The following is a 27952-nucleotide window of genomic DNA, read 5'->3' on the forward strand; positions in this document are numbered from 1 at the left end:
TAATCCCACATTCCTACCACCTGTCCCTATATTCCCCTACCACTTCCCTGTACTAGGGGTAATTTATAATAGTCAATTTACCTATCAACCTGCAAGTTTTTGGCTGTGGGAGGAACTGTGGGCACCTGGCGAAAACCCACGCAGACACAGGGAGAACTTGCAAACTCCACACAGGCAGTACCCAGAATTGAACCTGGGTCGCTGGAGCTGTGAGACTGCGGTGCGAACCACTGCGCCACTGTGCAGGTGGATCGCTTTTTGGCCAGCACAGACATGATGGGCCAAGTGGCCTCTTTCTGTGCCTTAAACTTTCCATGATTCTAAGAAAAGCTGTTTTCTCTGGTGAGTGAGTCCAGAACAAAGGGGTTCTCGGTGTAACAAAGAATTAGACAGCTCAAGGGTGATGTCAGGAAGCATTTCTTCACAGAAAGAGTTGTGAAAACTTGCAATCCCCTCCCCAAAAACTTTTGAGATTTAGTTCATTGAAAGTTTCAAAAGTCTCGCTGATAAAGTATTGTTAAGCAAGGGTTTTAAGGGTCATGCACCTGAGAAAGGTAAATGAGGTTAAAATATGAACAAACTGAATGTCAGAACAGGCTTGAGGAACTGAATGCTCTACATTTAATATAATGTGAAGTGTTACAGATTTTGGAAAGATGACATACAAACAGAAAATGCTGCAAAAGGTCAGATTCTCTCTGCAGAAGTGTTAACATTTTTGGGTCAACGACCTTCCATCAGAGCTGGAAAAACTTAGAGATGTAACCGGTTTTAAGCAAGTAGAGAGGTAGGAATAGGAAAGGGGAAGAACAAAAGGGATAAAGGTGAAAGGCAGGAATAACTGAATGACAAATGGGATGATGGTGCAAGGCCAACAAGTAAAGAAACAAAAGATGGAGCGAGAGGAGGTGTAAATAGCAACAGCAGAATCATAAGCAGCAGCTGTCCAAAGAAAATGGCAGCGGTGATTCTGATTGAGCAGTGACTACGGTATACTAAATTGAACAGATTGCAAGTAATCGCTGTTCCGTACGGAAGGAATATTTTGGGCCCTGGACGGTGGGAACTGAAGAGGTGAAAGAGCAGGTGTTGCATTTCTTGTGTTTGCACGGGATGGTGACGTGAGAAAGGGAGGGGATTTTGGGGATAATTAAAGAGTGGACCAGGATATCGTTGAAAGGTTCCTTTGAAATGCTGAAAGGGGAGAGGAAGTTGTGTTTGGTAGTGGCATCACATTGGAGTTGGTGGAAGTAGCGGAGGATAATCCATTGAATTTGGAGGCTGATGGGGTGGAAGGTGAGCATAAAGGGAACCCTACCGTGGCTCTCAAACAGAGGGGAAGGGGTGAGAGCAGAAGTGCAGAAAGTGGGACAGCCTACTTTTACCATAATCTGACATGTTAGAACATAGATCATAACAGCGCAGTACAGGCCCTTCGGCCCTCGATGTTGCGCCGACCTGTGAAACCATCTGACCAACACTATTCCATTTTCATCCATATGTCTATCCAATGACCACTTAAATGCCCTTAAAGTTGGCGAGTCTACTACTGTTGCAGACAGGGCGTTCCACGCCCCTACTACTCTCTGAGTAAAGAAACTACCTCTAACACCTGTCCTATATCTATCACCCCTCAACTTAAAGCTATGTCCCGTCGTGTTTGTCATCACCATCCGGGGAAATAGACTCTCACTATCCACCCTATCTAATCCTTTGATTATCTTATATGTCTCTATTAAGTCACCTCTCCTCCTCCTTCTCTCTAACGAAAACAACCTCAAGTGCCTCAGCCTTTCCTCGTAAGACCTTCCCTCCATACCAGGCAACATCCTAGTAAATCTCCTCTGCACCTTTTCCAAAGCTTCCACATCCTCCCTATAATGCGGTGACCAGAACTGCACGCAATACTCCAGGTGCGGCCGCACCAGAGTTTTGTACAGCTGCAACATGACCTCATGGCTCCGAAACTCAATCCCCCTACTAATAAAAGCTAACACACCATATGCCTTCTTAACAGCCCTATTAACCTGGGTGGCAACTTTCAGGGATTTATGCACCTGGACACCAAGATCTCTCTGCTCATCTGCACGACCAAGAATCTTCCCATTAGCCCAGTACTCTGCATTCCTGTTACTCCTTCCAAAGTGAATCACCTCACACATTTCCGCATTAAACTCCATTTGCCATCTCTCAGCCCAGCTCTGCAGCCTATCTATGTCCCTCTGTAACCTACAACATCCTTCGGCACTATCCACAACTCCACTGACCTTCGTGTCATCCACAAATTTACTAACCCACCCTTCTACACTCTCATCCAGGTCATTTAAAAAAATGACAAACAGCAGTGGCCCCAAAACAGATCCTTGCGGTACACCACTAGTAACTAAACTCCAGGATGAACATTTGCCATCAACCACCACCCTCTGTCTTCTTTCAGCTAGCCAATTTCTGATCCAAAGCTCTAAATCACCTTCAATCCCATACTTCCATATTTTCTGCAATAGCCTACCGTGGGGAACCTTATCAAACGCCTTACTGAAATCCATATACACCACATCCACGGCTGTACCCTCATCCACCTGTTTGGTCACCTTCTCGAAAAACTCAATAAGGTTTGTGAGGCACAACCTACCCTTCACAAAACCGTGCTGACTATCGCTAATGAACTTATTCTTTTCAAGATGATTATAGATCCTATCTCTTATAACCTTTTCCAACATTTTACCCACAACCGAAGTAAGGCTCACAGGTCTATAATTACCAGGGCTGTCTCTACTCCCCTTCTTGAACAAGGGAACAACATTTGCTATCCTCCAGTCTTCCGGCACTATTCCTGTCGACAATGACGACATAAAGATCAAGGACAAAGGCTCTGCAATCTCCTCCCTGGCTTCCCAGAGAATCCTAGGATAAATCCCATCTGGCCCAGGGGACTTATCTATTTTCACACTTTCCAAAATTGCTAACACCTCCTCCTTGTGAACCTCAATCCCATCTAGCCTAGTAGTCTGTATCTCAATATTCTCCTCGACAACATTTTCTTTCACAACTGTAAATACTGACGAAAAATATTCATTTAACGCTTCCCCTATCTCCTCTGATTCCACACACAACTTCCCACTACTATCCTTGATTGGCCCTAATCTAACTCTAGTCATTCTTTTATTCCTGATATACCTTTAGAAAGCCTTAGGGTTTTCCTTGATCCTATCTGCCAATGACTTCTCGTGTCCTCTCCTCGCTCTTCTTAGCTCTCCCTTTATGTTCTTATATAAATCCCAGTGAATCCCTTCCCTCTTTCCTCTGCATGTCCCTTTTCCTTTCTATAATTTTCCATTTAGTATCATATTTGTTTAGTCTGAGCTTGTCAGTATGTATTTAATGCTCAGTATTAAAGATGTCCCAATTTTCCTCTACATTGTTGACCAATGTCCCACAATCAACTTATTTGCTTATTTTCTGAAGCCAGCCCTTTTAAAGTTTTATACCTAACTCCGCATCCTGGGAATTTCTGAATCCAATATTACAATTGGATTTAGGTGCGCTGTGGTCACTCTCTTCAAGGATATCCCAGCCCATGTCATAAATTGGAAGAGAATGCAAGTGGGAAGGCAAAAAAGTGCATTATATTACAAATGTTAAGTGGATACGATGTACCTTTTTCCCTTCTTCTCAATTGTCAAAATATACGATATGTGTTTTCGCCTTCTTGCATCCTTACTCTGTTGAAATCTTTTCATTGTACTGTGCTCATTTTTCCCAAGCCCTCAAAACTAAGGATCTCCTTATTATCTTCACTCTTCCTTTTTTCAAATCAATGGTGGAGATTTTTAAGTTAGGCCCAAAACAGGTGCTATATTGGTGGTGCCCTGATGGCAATCGGTCAAGGCCACAGCTGAAAGCCCATTTTCAGTTTCGGGCCTTGTTTAAACTTTACCAGTGAGCTGTGGCTGCAAATGGCAGTTCCGCAGTAAGTCGCCAATCTAGCACAGTGAAGAATCGGCCAGCTTCGTAGATAGCTAGAGTCTGTTGGGCAGACAAAATGACTCCATTCACTGTGACAATTCTGAAGCTGCCAATCTGCACAATCACAAATCACCTCCACATTTAATGACCTAGCTCCCATTAAAACCATTACTCTCTATAACCTCTCCTGGTAAGGCCCTCATCTCCAGTCCCTTTACTCCAAGGGACGCAGATTAGACCTTTTTGATGAAGTAACAGAGAAGGCTGATGAAGGGAATGCAATATATGTTGTCTAGCTGGAGTTTAAGAATGTGTTTGACCAAGTACCACATAAAAGGCTGGTTAACTAAATTGAGGCTCATCGAATAGAGTTTAAGTTTCAGCTTGAATAAAAAATTGGCTTAAGGACAGAAAACAGGGAGTCATGGGAAATGGTTGTTTTTCAGAATGGAGAATGGTAGACAGTGGTGTTCCCCAAGGATTAGTGGCAGAATAAATTTCATAATTTGCTGATGATACCAAACTTGGAGGTGTGGCAAACAGTGAGGATAATACCAATCAACTGCAACAGGACATAGATAGGCAAGCAGAATGGGCAGATGGAATTTAATACAGAGAAGTGTGAGGTGATGCATTTTGGCAGAAAGGGGGCATAGGAAAAATAGACTTAATGGCACGGTTGTAAACAGTGTGCAGGAACAGAGGGACCTGGGGGTTCATGTGCATAGATCAGGACATATTGAGAGAGTAGCTAACAAAGCATATGGGATCATGGGATTCATAAATATAGGTATTGAGTACAAAAGCAGGGAAGTTATGCAGAACCTGTATAAAGTTCTGGTTAGGTCACAACTGGAGTATTGCGGCTAGTTCGAAAGGAAATTGGATGGGCACTTGAGGGAAATAAACTTGTAGGGTTATGGGGATAGAACAGGGGAATGGGATTGATTGGCTTGCTCTACAGAGAGCCAGCATGGACTTGATGGGCTGAATGGCCTCCTTTTGTGCCATTATGACTCTATGAATGTTTTACCATGGACAAATAGTTAGATCTGGCTGGATCACGTAAAGCACTATCGATTCTGCTCTCCTCTGATAAAACTGCTGTGTGCCAGAAATATTTTGGATGGCAAAGATTACTTCCAGCTTCTTTTCTTTACTGAAAACCATCTTCTCAAACTCCTCTCCCTGCCTTACCTCCAACAACAGGTGCGAGGAGCACATGGACTTCTTTGTCAATAAGATTGATACCATCCGTTCAGCTGCCTCTGCCTCGACCCTGTTTTCTCTTAGCTCACCAGGTCAAACTTCCTTTAAGGTTACACAACCCCCCCTTCCTCCGCCCTAACCCCGAGCTTGCATAATTCTCCAGTTTCTCTCCTATTTCCACTCATTCCCTCTTTAAGTTCATCTAGTTCATGGGAACCACTTCCTTTGACCATATTCCAACCAAACTGCTGACCATCCAATTTCCCATCCTGGCTTCCATTTTCATTGAGTGTCAACAGCTCTTCAGGTACTGTTCCCCCTCCCCTTCAAATCTGCCCTCCTTCTCAAAAAAGTCACCCTTGACCCATCTGTCATTGCAAACTATCACCCCATCTCCAACCTCTATTTCCTCTCCAAAGTGCTTGAACATGCTGTCACCTTCCAAGTCTGTGCCCAGGTTTCCCACTGTTACATATTTGAATCCCTTTGATCAGGTTTCCAACCAAGATACCATAACAAAATGGCTCTCATCAAAATCACAAATGACATCCTATGTGACTGTGGTAAACTATTCTTCTTCATCCTTCTCGACCTGTCTGCAGCCTTTAACTGTCACAGTTAACCACACCATCCTCCTCCAACACCACTCCTCTATCGTCGAGCTGGGTGGGAATGCACTCGCCTGTTTCATTCTTATCTATCCAGTCATAGCCACAGAATCACCTACAATAGCTTTTCTTCTCATTCCCACACTGTTGCCTCTACTGTTTCTCAAGGATCAATCGAGGCCTCCTCCTATTTCGCATCTACATGCTGTCCCTTGGCGACATCATCTGAAAACGTAATGTCAGATTCCACAAGTAGGCTGACAATACACAGATCTACCTCACCACCACCTCTCTCAATCCCTCCATAGTCATTAAATTGTCAGATTGTTTGTGCGACATCCAGTACTGGATGAGAAGCAATTTCCTTCAAATAAATATTGGGAAGATCAAAGCCATTGTCTTTGGTCCCTCCTACCAATCCATTCCTCTTCCTGGCAACTGTTTGAGACCGAACCAGACCATTCACAACCTTGGTATCATATTTAATCCCAAGATGATCTTCTGACCACATATCTGCCCCGTCACCAAGACTGCCTACTCACACTGCCGTAACATTGCCTGATTCGGCCCCTGCCTCAGCACATGTGCTGCTGAAACCTTTATTTGTGCCTTTGTTACCTCTGGTCTTGACTCCTGGCTGGACTCCCATCTTCCATTCTCCATAAACTTGAGCTCATCCAAAACTCTGTTGCCCTTATACTAATCTGTATCAAGTCCCATTCATCCATTACCCCTGTGCTCGCTGACCTACACTGGATCCAGTTAATCAATGTCTTGATTTTATAATTCTCATCCTGGTTACCAAATTCCTCTGTGGCCTTATCCCTCCCTATAACCTCCTCCAGCCCTACAAGAGATATCTGCACCTCCAAATCTGGCATCTTGTGCATCCCCGATTTTAATCGCTCTACTATTCACAGCTCTGTTTTCAACTGCCTGGGCGCTGAAATCTGGAATTTCCTCCCTACACCATTCTGCCTCTCGACCTCTCTCTCCTTATTTAAGACTCCTTAAAACCTACCTCTTTGATCAAGATTTTGGTCACCTGTCCCAACATCTCCTTATGTGGCTCAGTGTCAATTTTTATTTGATAATGTTGCTGTGAAGAGACTTGGGACATTTTACTACTTTAAAGGCACTATATAAATGCAACAGGCTACTCCTGCACCCACAAACATCTTTTTAAAAAACCTATCATCTCTGAGGGGCCTCCAGTAGTTCTTTTAAGGATTTCTAGTCAGGCCATTCAAAACCTGGAAAAATTGGGATGATAGTGCACTTCACATGGTCCTTCTATTATCTCCATGAAAATTGCAAAGAGTCCGACAGCAGATGTAGGACCCCAATGAGCCTATTTAAACAGTCTCCTGCACAAAAGCAAAATACTGCAGATGCTGAAAATCTGAAAGAAAAACAGTACATGCTGAAAATACTCAGCAGGCAAGACAGCATCTGTCAAATGTAACGTATTTGGATTTCCAAAAGGCATTTCATAAGGTGCCACATAAAAGGTTACTACACAAGATAAGAGCTCATTGTGTTGGGGGTGATATATTAACATGGATAGAGGATTGGCTAACTAACAGGAAACAGAGAGTTGGGATAAATGGGTCATTTTCAGAATGGCAAACTGTAACTGATGGAGTGCCACAGGGATCAGTGCTGGGGCCTCAACTATTTACGATCTATAATTAATGACTTGGATGAATGGACCAACTGTGTTGTAGCCAAATTTGCTGACATATAAAGATACGTAGGAAAGCAAGTTGTGAGAGGGATACAAAGAGTACGCAAAGAGATATAGATAGCTTAAGTGAGTGGGTAAAAATTTGGCAGATGGAGTATAATGTCAGAAAATGTGAGGCTGTCCACTTTGTTAGGAAGAAAAGCAGAATATTATTTAAATGGAGAGAAACTGCAGAATGCAGTCCTTATAGGTGCATCACAAAAAATCAGCATGCACGTACAGCAAGTAATTAAGAAGACAAATGGAATCTTGTTCTTTATTGCAAGGGAGATGCAATATAAAAGTAGGGAAGTCTCCCTGCAACTGTACAAGGCATTGGTGAGACCACACCGAGCATAGTGTGCACAGTTTTGGTCACCTTATTTAAGGAGGGACATACTTGCATTGGAAGCACTTCAGAGAAGGTTCACGAGGCTGATTCCTGGGACAAAGGGCTTGTCTTCTGAGAAAAACTTCAGCAGGTTGGGTCTATACTCATTGGAGTTTAGAAGATTGAGAGGTGATCAGATTGAAACATATAAGATTCCGAGGGGGCTTGACAGGGTAGATGCTGAGAGGATGGGAGGAATTTTATGCTGCCCGCCACAGGGGATTTGGTGGTGTGTGGGGTGATTTAATTAGGCGGAAGCTGTTTTTTCGGGTCCCGACGGCGGGATATTTTCAAGGAATGAAGTCGGCGGTAGGTTTGCGGTGTTCTGGGGATCCCTCAGCTTGGTGGCGAATTGCAGATTTGCATTCATTTAAATAACATGAATACTCATTACCCTATGCATAGTTACAATTTTGTCCTACCTGCCAGATTACATGAATGGTGAGCGATATTCCTGTGCCACCTGGTTCACAAATGTTTCAACTTGGCGTGCAACAGTCGGATTTGTGCAGTTGAGTCTCAAGTGTGTGCACTTCTCTCTTTAACTTATCCACTAAACTAACACCAGCATTGGAATGGACATTTCCCTCCAAGCTCACATTGGAATGGATGTTTCCTTCCACACCAGCATTGGAATGGATGTTTGCTTCCAGGTTCGGTACCAGAAAGGGCGAATCATCTCAAGGGATGGCGGTGATGGCATGGCGGGGGCTACATGGAGGGGCAGGGCACGGTAGTCAGGGAGGGAAGGGTGGGGTTGATCGAGTGCATGGAGGAGCACAGGAGGGTGGAGTGGAGCGGCCAGAATGTTGAATGGCTGATGTTGATGGTGAAGATGCATTTTGTCAGCTGCGAGGGTGGTGGGTGGATTAGATCAGTACAATGTGAAGATATTTGGCAAAGGTCTAAAGGGTGGGATGAGTGCTGTCGATGTTAGGGAGCTGTGGGGCAAACTGTAGGTACTGGCTAGCAGAGGGAATGGTCACAGTCAATGGGGGCAAATGGATTCTGTGCGGGGGAAGGTCAAGACTAATGGGTGGGTATTCAACAATTTCATATGGAGGGGAATGAGACTCAGCCATAATGGTCGGCTCGATATGAGGAAGTTCAAGGGTAAGAGTCAGCATGTCGATAGTAATGGGAGGAGGAACAGGGGGGAGGTTTGGCATGAATACATTGATGATTACACTGTGCACGGTAATGGGAGGAAGCTCAATGGTAACGGAGAGAAGTTAATGGTAACATTGGGTGGGTTAACGGTGATGGGTTCAAGCTGGAAGGATGCAGGAGGAGGTTGGAAGGTGGGGAGATTTGCCCTGAATTCTACGTGCACCATTTTCTCTAATGATAATGGAAACCACGTGGACACTCAAGGAGAACAAGGAGAGTGAGAGGAGACAAAGGACACTGGGTGCGTCTTCTACCTGGTTGCAATTTGATGGCAGATATAAGGGAGCTGTTCATTGCTTCGATATTTCAGCTCACTGGAAACAGAGGCTGAAACGCCACGCTCTGCTTATTTATTGTTCAGAAAAGCCACAGTGACATGGATCTCATACACCCACTCTGTCTAGTACCACAGGAAGAAGAACAAAGAGAGAGACTAAGGAGGGCTCTTTTCCCTCAACTCATAATGCCTGAGCGCTAGCAACAGGCAGAACAGGAAGGTGAGAATGCTCCAAATGATAACATCCAGGAACGTCCTTATCGAAGACAGGCACTGGTATGTCATCGCATCCTCAGGACTAGGACAAATTACCTTCAAATGTCAGAGGCAATGCCAGAGACACCTAAGGATGTCACGTGAAATTGTCACAGTAATTTGTAGGATCCTGCAGCATGACCTGCAGCCGCTCAACTCCAGTGGCCCTCAAGGTGACCACTACACTCAATTTTTCTCCAGCAGCTCCTTCCAGGGATCCGCAGACGACGTATGTGACATCTCACAGTCTGCGATGCACAGGTGCATCAAAGAGATGACCAATTACCTTTTTTGACCTGCCAATGATTTCATCTACTTACCTGTAGATGAGGACAGCCAGGCAGCAAGGTCTGCAGCCTTCGGTGCCATCGCTGGCTTCCCTAGAGTGAAAGGGGTGATCAACTGTACTCATGTGGCCATTAGAGCTTCCTGGGACCAGCCTGCTATCTTTGTCAATCACAAAGGCTTCCACTTTTTAAACGTGGTTTGCAACCACAGGAGAAGAATCATGCACATTTGCGCACTTCGCCAGGGAGCTGTCATGACTCCTACATTTTGAGAAACTCTCAGCTGCAAGCAATTTGAGGAACCAGCCAAAGTGGACTGATGGATCCTGGGTGACAAGGGTTACCCCCTTTGTACATGGTTGATGACACATGTATGTCATATCCAAAGCGCTGCTGAAGATAGGTACAATGCTGCTCATGCATCCACCATAGCCATCATTGAACACATCACTGGCATGCTGAAAATGCTATTTCGTTGCCTTCACCACTCTGGAGGGGCTCTTCATTGCGCCACAGAGGGTGTCTCGAATAATTATTGTCTGCTGTGCCTTGCAGAACCTTGAAATTAGACATGGTAACACTCTGAAGGCACAGGAACACCCGTCCTCCTCAGATGAGGATGACTATGAAGAGGGTGAGGAGGAGGACAGCAATGACAACGATGCCATCATCAACGTGAGGCTCATGGAGAGACGTGCAAGGGACATCAGGAGACCTCACTTATGCACGTTTCAGTCAACAATAAGCCACATCATCAAGGAACTTTGGGAACAGAAATTCCTTTTTGTGTGAGGTCTTATTCATTTCTGCAGTCTTAATGAAGCATTGCTGCACTTTCCTGTGATTGGCATTTGAAATTATCTATGGGCTACGATGAATGCTATTACACACCACTGCAAGCAGCACTCAGTTATGAACATAGAAAACAAAAGTAAGGCATGACAATATTGGGAAAAAGTTATTAATCATCATTAGGAAAACAGCCATCATTGAAGAGTGAAGGCTGAAATTCCAATGACATATGGACACAGGACATTTCCTGAGATGCTTTGCAAACATCATTGCATTCCTACCATAGGCCTCCAAAAAACTTCTTTGTATCCATCTGTAAGCAAGGAAAATATTATCGAGAGTGGTCAAATTTTGCATGAAATATAAATGTACTACGCACTGGGATATGGCAAAAGTCATAGCTTGCATGAATTCCTCCATGGCACACGCAAAGCCACACCTGACTTCAGGCATCTGAGACATATTTTCCACATGGCTTTGCTGCACATCCAGCAGATGTCTCTTTGCAACAAACAAAGGATTATCATGAGTGTGGGGCTGAGCAGGGGCCTGGTCCCCATTAGTCCTCTGATTATCAGGGGACCCGGCTGGCACATGTTCCCTCAGCTGCTGGGATGTGTCTATGTTGTGAACACCAGCTTGTGACCCAGATTCTAACCTTAAACCCCCCATGGACCATGTGGATGCATCTGTGCTGGCAGAGATGGAAGAAGAGGCAAGTGACGATGCACCCTCTGGGGCATTGGCTTCTTCTTGCTCCCCTGAGGAGGATTCTTGGGCCACGCGGTATTCTGCTACTCGAGTGCGGGCACCTACGGTGGAGACACAAACAGAGGCACTTTAAGCATGTGCTTCTCATGAGTTCACACAATTTCCTTCAGTTTCCATATATGGCTGCAAGAGCAGAGATGACACTTCAACCTTACACCTTGTGGCTCCTGCCTCGCCATCTCCACTTGCCCTACCTCCCTCCTCTTTCGCAATCTCAGAGGCCTCCTCCTCAGCCATGGTCAGTAGCCTTATGCCAGGGACTCCTCCTGCTGCCTTAGCGGGGTCACGCAGGTTGTGGCTTCATTTATCCTGCAGTAGATATGCAGTTTTGATGTCATGCCAAATGATGCATCACAACCATTGCATACATGCAGCAACATCACTCATTCTGCACTGGCGTTCGCACGACACATCCAATCACATAAACAATGCCAATCTTCATCTTGGTGCAACATCATTTAGTGAATGACACCAAGGCTGCTCACGCATTCCACTGCATTCCTTGTGTACCCTCTGCCTTTAAGACATTGAAGCCATGGAAGAAAACAATGCAGTAGCCTCGCCAGGACCACTTGCTGATCTGAGCAAGTCATTGATTCGCTTGTGGCACTGAACCCATGTTCTATGAGTGACCCCACGGTTTGAGACCTCCTCCGTTACCTCCAACCACGCCACCTTGGTGAGGCGGGAGGGTCTTTGCATTCCATTTGCAGGGAAGAGGGCCTCCCGCCTTTCCCAGACGGCCTGGAGGAGAACCTGCAGGGAGGCATCACTGAACCATGAGGCGGGACGCTGCCTGCTGACTGCTAAGTGATTTACTTTTGCTGTGGGGAAAATAAATGATATGAAGTTGGTGGTGACTTTCACAAAATAAGGGAGGCAAAAACATTTTGATGTAAGTAAAAGCTTCAATTTAAGTTCGTCTGAAGACACTTACATGAAAGGGAGGTTGCTGATCCTGGAGACTGCAAGCACAGAATGTTTTATATCTGTGCTGATCATGGTGCTCGGGTTCACAGCAGGTTCCACCAATGAAAGGCCACCCCCATTGCATGATGCCATGTGTTCACTGTATCTGTCGTCCCATGGCTAATTAAATACAAAATCGCGTGGGAAACAGGATTTGCGGCGGGAACAGAAGTTAAAACAACTTCCGGTCACCCCGTCAGGAATGCTGTGGCACTTATAAGATTCCACCGGATGTTTCCCCTCGTGGGGGAATCTAGAACTAGGGGCCACAGTTTCAAATTAAAGGGTTTCCCATTTAAGACAGAGATGAGTAGGAATTTTTTCTCTCAGAGGGTCGTTAGTACTTGGAATTCTCTTTCCTAGTGAGCAGTGCAGGCTGAGTCACAGAATCTATTCAAGGCTGAGATAGACAGATTTTTGATTGACAAGGGAAAAAAGGGTTATGGGGGGCAGACAGGAAAGTGGAGTTAAGGCCACAATCTGATCAGGCATGCTCATACTGAATGCGCAGCAGGCTCAAGGGGCTGAATAGCCTACTCCTATTTCTATTTCTTATGTTCTCACAAGAGAGAAACAGAGTTAATGGGCTTGAATGTTAAGCCTGGCTGGGGCCGGAATCAGAGGCAGGCAGGCGCTAAAAATAGCACCACCAGTCTGCAAGCCAGTTTCCTGGCTCTATCCCACCCCTGTGCCATTTCTGCGGAGGTGGAAATGGGGTGGGGGGTGGTGCCATGTGCATCCACACGTGGTGGGTGGATCCAAGTAATTTAGAGTCTATTAAGGCCTGTTAACAGAGGCCGACTGAGATTTTCCAGTCGGCCTCCAGGTTCCCGCAGGTGGCGGGGTCCAGTTTAATTGCCTGGAGCCGGCCTCCCAGAGGCAGACCGGAAGTCGGCATTCCAGGTAGGCCTAGAGGCCATCCCTTCCTGTCTGGGTGCAACAGCAGCCATAGGCCACTCTAAGGAGGGCTCCCCTCCCCTCTCTCTACACCGCGCACCCTTCCCCCTCTCCTCCACCCGCCCCCCCACAACCGCCCAAACCTCCCACCTGGCTTCAAAAGCCAGTTTTCAGATTAAGTTTAAAAATGTTGAGATGCTCCCCTCCATTTTGAAATATCCACTCCCTCACTTACCTCCCATTGCATCCTGCTGCTGATTCCAAGCTGGATGGTCTCTGATTGGCCTCCCAGCTTCAAACGCCCACCCACTATCCTTAATTGGGCAGCAAACTCGCTCTCTGGCCACTTCTTGAAAAATCACAATAAGCGACTGCTTCCCACATAGTGTGGGCTTCTGACCCCACATTGGAGCCTGACGATGGAGTTCAGAAGCCCGCAGGGAAAATCCTGCCCAATATTTCTGGTCGATGTCCTTTCATCAGAACGTGCACCGGTAACTCTGTTTCTCATCCTACAGATGCTTCCTGACCTGGTGAGTATTTCCAGCATTTTCTGTTTACAAACAGCCGCCTATTTTGTGTTGGAGTGCTGCATGCCGATTTAATGGCCTGGCTGAAATTTGAATCATGGAGGCAAATGATGTCCAGTGGCCCCACCAGATTTTCCTCTGCTGGTTGCCCTTTTTTGGGGGGGAAAAAACACACAGCCAGCTGTTGAAAATTCATCCCTCCACTACCCCCCCCTCCACCCCCCACCCCCCCAATAAACTTAGCATCACTAAACCATCACTGCTTGATTTACATTTTCTTTTTGTCTTTGGTGGTGTCCTGCACAACCGGCCTTGCCCCAACCTCTCATTTAAAATGATTAATGTGTTAATTCTGTAAAATGGGAAGTTGAAATTCTACTGCCCTTTGTGAGTCACAAAACAGGAGCAACAACACCCAACTTCAGAGAACAACGTAGCACTTCACTTTATTTGTCATTAGCGGCTACCAGTCCATTTGTACAATGGCAGAAATAAAATGCAACCTAAGTAATGCACAACACAGATTAACACAGTTTTGCAGATTAAAAAAAATGCAAAAGCACAAAATGCTTGAAATGCAAAGCGAGGCTATCAGCAAGATGGAAAGCACAAAAACTACAAATGCTGCAAATCTGAAGCAAAACTGGACACAAATTTCAGTCAGCATTTGTAACTATAGATAAGTTCATGTTATAGTTGCATTGTTTGTTCAGAATTGAAGGGGAAATCCAGGTTAGTTTTTCAGAAGGAATAGTCTCTTATGGCTGACGTGATTTTGTGACATTTTTAACAGGTGCTGGTCCATAAAAATGCCAAGAATCCTTTCAATCTTACTCATTTTTTAATCTTCCCAAACAGCAAGCTTAAAGGCTTCATTTTATGCTGACCACCACAGGTTCTTTTTGAAATTGCATTTGCCTTAGATTCTAAATAGCAGTAAAAACATTTCTGATTTAATCCACCACCCACTGCACGACCGAGAGACCCATGGAAGCAAAGGAACACCTGGGGTACAGGGTAATTTACAATGGATTCCAACCAAGTTAAACATTTCCAGTCTACAGTGATGCATCACCTCCCCCACATCACTTCATAGACTACAGTACCAGAAGTAATTACCTCCCCTCCATCGTGGATACTGTGCTTTTGTCAGAAATTCAAGAGATTGTGTGGGAACTGCTATAACATTGGCGGAAGCACTAAAAGCAATCTTGTTAATTCAGCTCTGTAGTGTCCCTGAAATAAAATGTCAATTCAACCATTTTCTGCTATTCTGTTTTCTGTTTTCTGACAGTTCCTAACAGACTGAATTCTAAAATGGTAAAAGAACTGCATCTAAGTTTTTACTTGTATATATAAAATCTTAAACTTCCAGTAAACATTAAAAAATGGCCATTACACCACACTACCATGTGCCTGGAATAAATTTCTGTAAACATTTTAAACTAAATTTTAAAAACACAAACTAAAAATAATAATTTTAGCACAGACTGGAATATTGATATTTGTAGTACAGCCCTTTAGGGATAGATGAGTCCGCCAATTAATTTAATGCTCTGGAACAATCTTCACGTCATATTTACCATTGGAATCCACCAACTGTACTAAAAATTATCTTCAAACAAACTGGGAGACAGAGTGGTTGGTTTAACTTGTAGCAATCTTACTTGACACTAATATAGTAATTTGCTACAACATTCATATCTATTTACTGTTTCAGCTCTTCCACACACAATGATAACCGGAAATGGAAATTAGTGCAGTTGAGACAATTGATGGATAAGTATTTAATCATAAAATGGTTACAGCAAAAAAAGAAGGCAGTTGTCCCATTGTGTCCGTGCTAGCTCTCTACAACAGCAACTCCACTAGTCCACTCCCCACCACCATCCCCCACCCTTTCCTGGTAGCCATGTAAATGTTTTTCCTCTTCAGGTAATTATCCGATTCTCTTTTGAAAAGCACAATTAAATCTGCCTCCGCCACACTCTCAGGCAATGCATTCCAGATCCTAATCATACACTGTGCTGCAAGGATTTTCTTCTGGTCTCCTTTGAATCTTTTTTCATTCACCTTAAATTGGTGTCCTCTGTTCTCAACTCTTCCAAAAATGGGAGCAATTTCTCCTTATCTACTCTGCCCAGACCCATCATGATCAAACCTCCTTTCAGTCTTCTCTTCTTTAAGGAGAACAGTCCCAGCTTCTCCAATCTATCCATGTAACTGAAGTCCCTCAACCCTGGACCATCTCAAATCTTTTCTGCACCTTCTCTAATGCCTTCAAATCCTTCTTACTCCAGTTGAGGCCGAACCAGTGCTTTCTGAAGGTTTACCAGAACCCCCTTGCCTTTGTACTCTATGCCCCTATTTATAAAGCCCAGGATCCTGTATGGCCTGTTAACCACTTTCTCAACCTGTCCTGCACTTTCAACAATTTGTGCACATACACTCCCAGGTCCCTCTGCTCCTACACCCACTTTGGAATTGTATCCTTAATTTTATATTGCCACTCCTCGTTCTTCTGACCAAAATGTATCACTTCACCCTTCCCTGCATTAAACTTCATCTGCCACATTTCCACCCATTTTACCAGGCTGTCTATGTCCTCTTGAAGTATATCACTGTCCTCCTCACGGTTTGCACTACTTCCTAGTTTTGTGTCATCTGCAAATTTTGAAATCGTGGCTTGCACACCTAAGTCAAGGCCATTGATATAGACCAAGGAAAGCAGTGGTCCTTGCACCAACTTCTGGGGAACCTAACTGTATACCCTCGCCCAGTTCAAAAAAACAAGTGTTAACCACCACTATCAGTTTCCTGCCATGCTTTTTTGAACAACTGTGTAACTTTGCAATTCTCTAGTCCTCTGGCACTACCACCGTATCTAAATGGGATTGGAAGATTATGGCCAGTAGCTCTGCAATTTCCTCCCTTACTTCCCTCAGTATCCTTGGATGCATCTCATTCAGTCCTGGGGACTTATCAACTTTATGTGCAGCAAGCCTTTCTAATACCTCCTCATTATCAATATTTAGCCCATCTAGTGTCTCAGCTATCTCCTCTTTCACTATGACATTGGCAGCATCTTCTCCCTTGGCAAACTTGCTTCGTAATGTTAATTTTAAATTTAAATTTTAAATGGGCCAAAGCCCATAGTGTAAGGACACCAACCAGACTGAAAATAAAAGAAGCCATGACGAAAAGTGAGATCACATGGGTGAAACGTTCAGCTCGAGGCAGAACTGGCACAATATCAACACTGCAGTCGGGAGGCCTGAACATTCAGGCATCGTTAACTTTTAGTTGGGGGCTGTGGGTGCCAAATCGATGTCTCACCACAGCTCACCAGTTTCATCAGGGCTGAAATCAGTCAGTTGGAGCAGCTTTTTATTTGGGATGGGGGTGGTGGAGCGAATGAGCAAATACTGGAGTACAGGATATAAGAACATGCTCGCAAAGGAACAAAGGATGTTTATGGGCCTTTGAGGGGGGGAGGGGGCACGGGGTGTCACTCCTGTTCCTCCTTCCTTCCTCAAAACTTACCATTATAGAGAGGTTTTCAGTGAAACTTTTAAGAACTCTCCATGGCTGAAGAAATGGGTCTGACTTTTGTCATACATCCTCTGTCCATTTCTGTTTGAAAGTTGTGACTGGGTTACTACAACATGCGTAGGAATCTAATTTGCATAACTAAATAGCCTTCTGCCTGGAATTGAGGTGGGAGAAGATTGCTGGGCACCCATTTTTAAAGCCTGCCTGCAGTTGATTCAGGAGGTCAGTGAGCTCACAAGGCTTCAACTGCCATTTCCTATTTTCCTAATTAACCCCATCATTAGACGAGAATGACACAACCATCACATAGTCAACTAATACAAATTAGCACCAAAGGGAAACTCACCATTTGTGTTAATGCGGAAGATGTTTGCTGTAAGTTCCTGAAACACCTCTTGAATTTCATTAGGATCAATCTGTGATGCTGTTGGGAAATAGAACAAAAACAAAATTTACGACATGATTAACACAATATACAGTGGGCGACCTGCAACATAACCTCACTTTGTGTACTCAAATTCCTCTGATTTTCTTATATTTAAATGATAGCATTTGTTTTAAATAGGCCGCTTCCAATAACAGCAGAGAAAATTGATACAAGCACATTAAGTACAACAACATCACCAACAAAAACTTGCAGTTGACAACTTGTTAAAAAAGCTTAGTTATAATTAAAACCATTGATTAAACTTTAATTATTTGTACCCTATCTTACCCATTTTTTTAAAAATCCTGCATTTGTTGTTTCTGGGACGTCACGGGATCTGGCTTAGCCATGATTCCCCTCAACTCCAGCTGCAGGAATAGCCTGCTGCCTGAACAGATGAAGGAGATTCGTGTCGGGTCGGGCGCGAAGAAAAATTAAAGGGCTGGGGTTCGGGTTGGCTGTGGTCGGGTCGGGCCTAGGTCGGGTTTTAATTTTATACCCAAGCTGAGCCCCAGGCTGATGACGAGTCTCTGGTTTCGACAGGACAGGGCATGCTGCAGTTGCAGAGAGAGGGAAGGCAACATCTGGTGGCGATCCAGAGGCCATGTGTAGCCTTGAGCGGATGGTGGGGGAGTTCATCCGTGCCATGACTGCTGCCATGTCCCAGGCATATGAACACTTGGCTTCATCCATTGAGAGGTTGGCGACTCTCTTGGACAGCCACATTCCACAGATGCGCAACAGCCTGCAAATACTCGCCTTGGCCATGAGGTCCACTCAGCCATGGCAGGGCGACAGAGGACCAGGAGGCTCGAAAATGTTTCGTCTCCTGTTCCTTCTCTGATGAGCAGGGAGTCTCCAAGCCACCTTGAAAGGGAGGAACAGAGGATGCGCTCCACATCTGTCTCCCCTCAGGGTGATTCGAGTGTCCACGCCGGCTCCTCATCCCCTCCGCCAGTGAATCAAGCTCCACCAGCCACAGCGCCTGAATGCACTCCTGCCGGAAGCCTTTAGGCAGCCAGGGCCTTCCAGGCCTCAGGCATGCAGAGGACGCCTGCGAAGTCATCCCAAGTCAAGGGGCATCATGATCAGCAGCCTGCCTCCAGTCCAGCTGCTGTCGCAGGGGATGTACCACGCAAACGTATAAAAAAGACACCTTCACACACATGGGTATTCATGGGTGAAATAGATATCTCATGTTTAATGTAATTAAAAGCTCATTGGTGCAAATCGTCAGCCTTCATTGATGGATAATCGCATTCCACCACAGAGTGAGTGTGACTACTGCAATTCCCTCAAATGCCTTACGACATTGGCAAGGTGACTACTTACATCGTTAACATGCCAATGAACATGATTTTTTCATTACTCAAATGATGTCACATGAGCACTGCCTGAATTGGATGTTGCATACTGCAGGGCAAGATAGTGCCAAGGCAGAAAACTTGGCACCACATGCATGAGGGTGAGTTTTGGTCAGAATTGTATTTACTGCAAGTTTGCTTTTATTCATTCTTGGGATGTGGGCATCGCTGGCCAGGACAGCATTTATTGCTCATCCCTAATTGCCCTTGAGAAGGTGGTGGTGAGCTGCCTTCTTGATCCGCTGCAGTCCATGTGGGGTAGGTACACCCACTGTGCTGTTAGGAAGGGAGCTCCAGGATTTTGACCCAGCGACAGTGAATGAACGGTATAGTTCCAAGTCAGGATGGTGTGTGACTTGGAGGGGAACTTGCAGGTGGTGGTGTTCCCATGCATTTTCTGCCCTTGTCCTTCTAGTTGGTCGAGGTCACGGGTTTGGAAGGTGCTGTCTAAGAAGCCTTGGTGCATTGCTGCAGTGCATCTTGTAGATGGTACACACTGCTGCCACTGTGCGTTGGTGGTGGAGGGAGTGAATGTTTGTAGATGGGGCACCGATCAGGCGGGCTGCTTTGTCCTGGACTGTTGAATGTTGTTGGAGCTGCACCCATCCAGGCAAGTGTTGTGACCGAGGTGGGAGGAGTACACCGTTTATTCTAGTTCTACTTCTCCACAGGTCACAACATATTTAAATTTTCCCACTTACCGATACGGTCAATCATATACTCGATATTTCCCAGAATAAAACACACTAACCAGGTTTCTTTAATAAACAACAAAATTAACAGTTTATTACAGCACAAGACAGTAATGAAGCAAACCCAAAATTGAAGTATAAAAGTTTCCTTTGTCCCTTAGCCCCACACACACACATACATACATCGGTTTACTGGAAAAATTAAAGGGATTTTGGTTTTAGAGCTCTGTTACAGAAAAAAAAGACAAATAAACCACTTAGGCTGAATACTTGCTCATTCTTGAAGAAAAAAGAGAAGACATGGAAAGATGTCCTTTGTTTTGGTCTGGTGTTGAAATTGCGTATCGACGGCTGTCATTGGGATATTCCTAGAACAGTTCTTTCTAGGCGATGGTGAAGGTCAGTTTGGCTAGGGTTTCCAAGAAATGCATCGACAGAGGCTTCAAATAGGCCTTACAGCAGAAATGCGGCAACAGGGGTTTCAGTTCCTACACATTCGATACACAGGAGAAAGAGGAGACTGACACACTGGAAATGCAGGGCTTATTTCCGAGAGAAGGAGATGAGCTGGGTTTTACACACAGGCAAAAACCAACTGGCTTTCCTAACAATTCAAAGTGAAACTAAAAACATTCCAGAAGTCAAGCCTCCTGACCTCTATAAACCTTGACATGTCACTTCTTTATAAACATCTCCCCAAGTCAAAACAACAAGCTCCCTGCTGGTATTTTATCTGAAAATAGGTCAAGCCCAGGAAGCCTTCTGCAGACCTCTTTTTTTTTTTAAAAAGAGTTCAGCATCTCTTCAAGCTTCCAGCTAAATCAATGCCCATAATTCAACTATAAGTTCTTAAAACATATTTTACAAAAAATAGAAGCACTCTCGGAACACACGTCATGGATTTTGGAAACACTCCATTGTAAGGCTCTGCCTTGCCTCCCTTGCACGCTGCTCAAGATGTCTGCCCTCTATCACTCTGCTGGGATCTTCCATGGCTGCTTGGCCTTGTGTGCCCTCTCTGTCCTTTTCGGCAGAGGAAGTCTCATACTCCCACATGTCTTCCTCTGGCAATGCCTCCCCTCTCTGTCGTGCTATGCTATGTAGAACACAGCACCCAACCTTCTGTGGGGCATTCTGAAGGGATCCACCAGATCTATCATAGAAGTCATAGAGAGATACAGCACTGAAACAGGCCCTTCGGCCCACTGAGTCTGTGCTGACCCAAAACCACCCATTTATACTAATCCTACATTAATCCCCATAGTCCCTACCACATCCCCACCATCTACCTACACTAGGGACAATTTACAATGGCCAATTTACCTATCAACCTGCAAGTCTTTGGCTGTGGGAGGAAACCGGAGCACCCAGCGGAAACCCACGCGGTCACAGGGAGAACTTGCAAACTCCGCACAATCAGCATCCAGAACTGAACCCGGGTCGCTGGAGCTGTGAGGCTGCGGTGCTAACCACTGTGCCGCCCAGGCAGCAGAACTGCATCTTCAGCAAACCAATGGCCTGCTCGATGATCAATCTGGTGGAGCCATGAAAGGCAGTAACGGTCTTCCACATCATTGCTGGGGTTCTTTACAGGCGTCAGAAGCCACGTCCTCAATGGATAGCCCTCACCCCTGACAAACCACCCTTGAAGGCGAGTGGGGGGGGGGCGGGGGGGTGAAAAAAACAGTGGCACTTGGGACTGCTGAAGTATGAATGAGTCGTGGCAGCTTCCCAAGAAGTGGGCATACACTTGTAGGAAGTGCTTTCTGTGGTCGCATACAGGATGTACATTAATGGAATGAAAACCCTTCCTGTTGATGAAGGCAGCTGGTTGGTCCGTGGGAGCCTTGATGGCCACATGTGTGCACTCAATCACACCTTGGAAGTGTGGGAATCCCACAATGGCCCCAAATACAATGGGACTCTCGGCCTGACTCTCAGGGTCTGTCCTGTGGTGCACATATTAATCAGCCCTCCTGAACAGAGCACTGGTCACCTCCTTGATGCAGCGGTGCACTGTGGGTTGAGAGACCACACACACATGTCCCGGCAGATCCCTGGAATGATCCAGAGGCATAGAAGTTTAGGACCACAGTAATATTCAGGGTCACAGGCATAGGGTGACCACCAAAACCCATTGGTTGCAAATTGTCATTGAGCAGTGCGCAGAGGTCTGTGACGGCCTCTCCAGACAGCCGCAGTCTTTTCTAACAGTTCCGCTCAAACATCTGCAGGTATGTCAGGCGAGTTCTACATACTAATATGAAAGCAAAATACAGCAGATGCTGGAAACCTGAAATAAAAACAAAAAATGCTGAAAATACTCAGCAGTTCTGGCAGCATCTGGGGAGAGAGAGGCAGAGTTAACGTTTCAGGTCAGAGACCCTTCTTCAGAACTGACAAATATTAGAAATGTAAAAGATTTTAAGCAAGTAATGCAGGGGGTGGGGCAAGAGATAACAAAAGAGAAGGTGTTGATAGGACAAAGTCACAGAGAATAACTGACCAGAAGGTCATGGAACAAAGGCAAATGGTATGTTAATGGTGTGCTGAAAGACAAAGCGTTAGTACGTGGAGGGTGTGAATAGACTGTAAAGCACAAAGCACTCCAAGCACAACATTAAACATTTAAAAAAAAAACAGAAACAGTGGGTAGGCACAGTAGAAACAAACTAAACACACTAAAAAACCTAAAATAAAAGAACCAAATAAAAAATAACTAAACATAAAAAGGGGGGGGGGGGCTCGTCATGCTCTGAAATTATTGCATTCAATGTTCAGTCTGGCAGGCTGTAGCATGCCTAATCAGTAAATGGGATGCTGTTTCTTGAGCTTGTGTTGATGTTTGCTGGAACACTGCAGCAATCCCAGGACAGAAATGTGAGCAAGGGGGGGGTGTTGAAATGGCCAGTAACGGGAAGCTTGGGGTCATGCTAATGGACTGAGCGGAGGTGTTCGGCAAAGCCGTCACCCAATCTGTGTTTGGTCTCCCCAATCTAGAGGAGACCACATTGTGAGCAGTGAATACAGTATACTACATTGAAAGAAGTACAAGTAAATCGCTGCTTCACCTGAAAGGAGTGTTTGGGGCCTTGGAAGTGAGGAGAGAAATGGGCAGGAATTACACCTCATGCGATTACAGGGGAAGGTGCTGTGAGAAGAGGACAAGGTGGTGGGGATAATGGAGGATTGGACCAGGGTGTCACGGAGGGAACGATCCCTTCGGAATGCTGATAGGGGAAGGGAAGGGAAGATGTGTTTGGTACTGGCATCACGCTGGATGTGGCGGAGGATTATCCTTTGGATCTGGAGGCTGGTGGAGTGGAAAGTGAGGACAAGGGGAACCCTGTTGCGGTTCTGGGAGGGAAGGGGTGAGGGTAGATGTGCGGGCCAGACACGGTTGAGGGCCCTGTCAACCACTGTGTGGGGGAATCCTCGGTTGATGAAAAAGGAAGACATATCAGAAGCCCTGTCACGGAAGGTAGCATCATCAGCGCAGATGTGCCAGAGATGGAGAAACCGAGAGAATGGAATGAAGTCGTTACAGGAGGCAAGGTGTGAAGAAGTGTTGTCGAGGTAGTTGTGGGAGTCGGTGGGCTTATAATGAATATTAGTAGACTATCTATCCTCGGAGATGGAGACAGAGAAGTCGAGGAAGGGAAGGGAAGTGTCAGAGATGGACCATGTGAAGGTGAGAGAAGGGTGGAAATTAGAAGCAAAGTTGATAAAGTTTTCCAGTCCCGGGCGGGAGTAGGAAATGGCACTGATACAGTCATCAATGTACCGGAAAAAGAGTTGGGGGAGGGGGCCTGAGTAGGACTGGAACAAGAAATCTTCAACATATCCCACAAAAAGACAGGCATGACGAGGACCCATGCGGGTACACATAGCAACACCTTTTACTTGAAGGAAGTGAGTGGAGTTGAAGAAGAAGTTGTTCAATGTGAGAACAAATTCAGCCAGGCAGAGGAAGGTGTTTGCGGATGGGGACTGGTTGGGCCTCTGTTCAAGGAAGAAGCGGGGAGCCCTCAAACCATCCTGGTGGGGGATGGAGGTGCAGAGCGATTGGGTGTCAGTTGGGGCCAAGAAACTGGAAATTGCCAAAATGATGTAGGGCGTCAGAAGAGTCACGGATGTAGTTGGGAAGAGACTGGACCAGCGAAGAAAGGATAGTCAAGATAGGAAGAAATAAGTTCAGTGGGGCAGGAACAGGCTGAAACAATGGGTCTGCCGGGACAGTCCTGTTTGTGGATTTTGGGAAGGAGATAGAAGCGGGCTGTCTGGAGTTGCGGGACTATGAGGTTGGAAGCTGTAGAGGGAAGATCTCCAGAGGAGATGAGGTCAGTGACAATCCTGTGAACAGTAGCTTGATGTTCGGTGGTGGGGTCATGGACCGGGGGAAATAGGAAGAAGTGTCTGAGAGTTGGCACTGAGCCTCTGCAAGGTAGAGGTCGGTATGCCAGACAACAACTACACCACCCTTGTCTGCAGGTTTGATGACAATGTCGGGGTTAGACCTGAGAGAACGGAGTGCGGCAAGTTCAGAGGGTGACAGGTTAGAGTGAGTGAGGGAGGCAGAGAAATGGAGACGGCCGATGTCTCGTCAACAGTTTTCAATAAAAAGATCAAGAGCGGGTAAGAAAGCCAGAGGGAGGGGTTCAGGTAGAGGGAGAATGCTGGATGCGGGTGAATGGGTCCACTGGTCGTGGGGAGGACTCCTGGTCAAAGAAGTGATCCCAGAGGCGAAGGCGATGGAGGAAGAGCTCAACGTCATGCCGAGCACGAAATTCAGAGGTGGGGGCGTAAGGGGATAAAACGGGGTCCTTTGCTGAGTACAGAACGTTCAGCGTCAGACAGGTGGAGGTCAGCGGGTATATAGTGAATACACGGCAAGGGGTCAGATCAGAAGGGGTGGGGTCAGAGGAAAGTGAGTGGGAAGAAGGATCTGGAGGGGTGTTAATCCCCATCAGTTGCTGGAGCTTGCGTTCCCTAACACCTGAAAGGAAGAAAAAAAGTTTTTTGTTAATGCATCGGATACAACGAAGGATGAAATGAAACTGCGGAGTAGAACAGCTTTGAGATAAGGTGAGGCAGTTCTTCTGGAGAGAGAGATCCAGTGTGTACATGTGGTGGCGCATGGCACTGAGTGTGGATCTCAGGATGAGCGAGAACAGCAGTTCGAGGAACCTTGTATTTCGCGGAGATACCTATAATCCTGGGTGGATTCAAAACAGGAAGGATGAAAGTGCAGTTGGAATCCACATGGAATAAGTCTATATAAGTTCTATATACTCGTGTTGTATCTGTGTTCTTGGTTGCATTGTCGGCTGCTGCTGCTGCTCACATCTGGGAGGCGGCTCTTGTGCCACAGCTGCTTCTTGGGCCTGCCTCCAGCGGATTCGCTTCAGCACAGCACCAAGAAAACACGGTGAATCATACCCATCTCTATCTTCCTTGGCCCGTTGGCTTCCTTCAAAGGTTAAGTTTACTGATCTGTGCAAAGCGATGTTGGAATTTTGGTTATAGAAAGCCTACATTAGCTCCATGGTATGGATTGATGCTGGACCCACAACATTTCCAAAAGGACGAGCCATCATGAGCAAATCAACAACATTTGAGCATCCTGCACTGCCCTTCCAAAGGAAAACCACCTCTATACTTGCAGAGTTCTCCCAACTCCCCCCACCCCCCGCCACAGACACACCATTTGCAGAGTTCTTCCAAACTCTTCCCCTCACAGACAAAGTAGTTGCCAAGTTCTTTCAACCAACCACTTCTCCTAAATAACAGCGTTAAAGTAAATTACCCTTTCAAGTCACCAAGGACTCTCGCCTCAATGCTGCCAGCTTTTTAAAGACACAAATCTGAAGGCATGTGAGTGCTGCACGCCCAACACAAGATTGTGAACGCCTGGTAAGATCACTGTTAATTATATTCAGATATAGCTAAAGAGCGTTTAACGTAGGTAAATGCCAATGCCGTCGTGGCAGTGCAGAAGTGTCACCACGGCACTTCGCCGCCTCTGACAGAATCAGAACGCAGCATTACGGCGTCGCGTTCTGTGCTGGACAACTCCACGCTGATTCTTCCCCCCTCCACCAACCACCTCAAAACCCACTTACAGAGGAGCATAAAATTCAGCCCATAGTACTGAAGACTTGTGCTCCCGAACTAGCCATGCCCCTAGCCAAGCTGTTCCAGTACAGCTACAACACTGGCATCTACCCAGCAATGTGGAAAATTGCCCAAGTATGTCCTGCCCACAAAAATACGATCCAGCAAATAACTGCCCAATCAGTCTACTCCCGATCATCAGCAAAGTAATGGATGGTGTCGCCCACAGTGCTATCGGTACTTAATCAGCAATAACCCACTCGGATGCTCAGTTTGGGTTCTGCTAGGGCCATTGGGCCTTAGCCCTCATTACAGCCTTGCCCAAACACAGACAAAGCAGCTGTATTTAAGAGATGAGGTGAGAGTGACTGCCCTTGACATCAAGGCAGCATTTGACGGAGTGTGGCATCAAAGAGCCATAACAAAATTTAAGTCAATGGGAATCAGAGGAAAACTCTTCACTTATTGGAGTCATAACTAACACAATGTAAGATGGCTGTGGCTGTTGGAGGTCAATCATCTCAGCCCCAGAATATCACTACAGGAGTTCCTCAGGGTAGTGTCCTAGGCCCAGCCATCTTCAGCTGCTTCATCAATGACCTTCCCTCCATCATAAGCTCAGAAGTGGGGACATTTGCTGATGATTGCACAATATTCAGCACCATTCGCAACTCCTCAGATTCTGAAGTGGTTCGTGCTTGCATGCAGCAACAACTGGACAACATTCATAAATGCTGACCTTGCCAGTGATATTTACATCCCATGGACGAATATGAAAAAACATGAAATTCAAAAGGCTTTTCCTCCACATTTAAATCCGGACACGAGTAATCTGGGTGCGAACTAATTATGTTATTTAAAAGATCTCAGAATTTTGGGCACCAAGTGTCTTCTTTCATTTACGGCTGTCCATCTGACCCTCTGCCTGAACAAATCTCTGCCCACAAAACTGGCCACACCCCCAACTCTCAAACATCAGCATTCTGCAATTGCACATGTTTGAGAAAGAGGAAGTCATTCTTCTAGTACTTTATTATAATTTTTTGATTGTTTCTTTAAATATATTTTTACTGAGAAGTGCTCTGTATTTTCTGTTTAGTTGACTGTATTTTTATTGTGAAAGTTTAAGTCACATTAAAAAATGAAAAGCTCATTTGCAGGTTCTTGAACATGCCTAAAATGTAGCAATGATGGTTAAATGATTTGAAATTTAATTTTCATACTTAAGAATTAGATGGTGCAGCTTCAGCATTTTCTGGAGCCTTGAATATTTACACAGATTTTTTTTTAATTCGTTCATGGTACATCGCTGGCTAGGCCAGCATTTATTGCCCATCCCTAAATTGCCTTTGAGAAGGTGGTGGTGAGCTGCTTTCTTGAACTGCTGCAGTCCATGTGGGGTAGGTACACCCAAAATGCTGTTAGGAAGAGAGTTCCAGGATTTTGACCGAGTGACGGTGAAGGAATGGCAATATAGTTCCAAGTCAGGATGGTGTATGACTTGGAAGGGAACTTGCAGATGGTCGTGTTCCCATGCATATGCTGCCTTTGTCCTTCTAGGTGGTAGAAGTTGTGGGTTTGAAAGGTGCTGTCTAAGGAGCCTTGGTGTGTTGCTGTAGTGCATCTTGTAGCTGCCACTGCGTGCCTGTGGTGGAGGGAGTGAATGTTTGTGGATGGGATGTCAAACAAGTGGGCTGCTTTGTCTTGGATGGTGTCGAGTTTCTTGAGTGTTGTTGGAGCTACACCCATCCAGGCAAGTGGAGAGTATTCCATCACACTTCTGACTTGTGCCTTGTCGGTGGTGGACAGGCTTTGGGGAGTCAGGAGGTGAGTTACTTGCTGCAGGATTCCTGGCTCTGACCTGCTCTTGTAGCCACAGTATTTATGTGGCTACTACAGTTCAGTTTTTTGTCAATGGTAACCCCCAGGATGTTGATAGTGGGGGATTCCGCGAT

General features: G+C 45.6%; 1 protein-coding gene across 2 annotated transcripts in view; it reads right to left on the minus strand.

Annotated features, from left to right (window-relative positions):
* tsnare1 (T-SNARE Domain Containing 1) overlaps positions 1 to 27952 on the minus strand; it is a 943563-nt gene that overhangs the window by 518453 nt on the left and 397158 nt on the right. For both annotated transcript variants that reach the window (XM_068031353.1, XM_068031352.1), the window contains one exon: positions 17747 to 17824. In XM_068031353.1, coding sequence (XP_067887454.1) covers positions 17747 to 17824 — 78 coding nt within the window. The remainder of the gene's footprint in view (positions 1 to 17746; positions 17825 to 27952) is intronic.

Source organism: Heterodontus francisci, chromosome 5, assembly GCF_036365525.1.
Source record: "Heterodontus francisci isolate sHetFra1 chromosome 5, sHetFra1.hap1, whole genome shotgun sequence".
NCBI lineage: Eukaryota > Metazoa > Chordata > Chondrichthyes > Heterodontiformes > Heterodontidae > Heterodontus > Heterodontus francisci.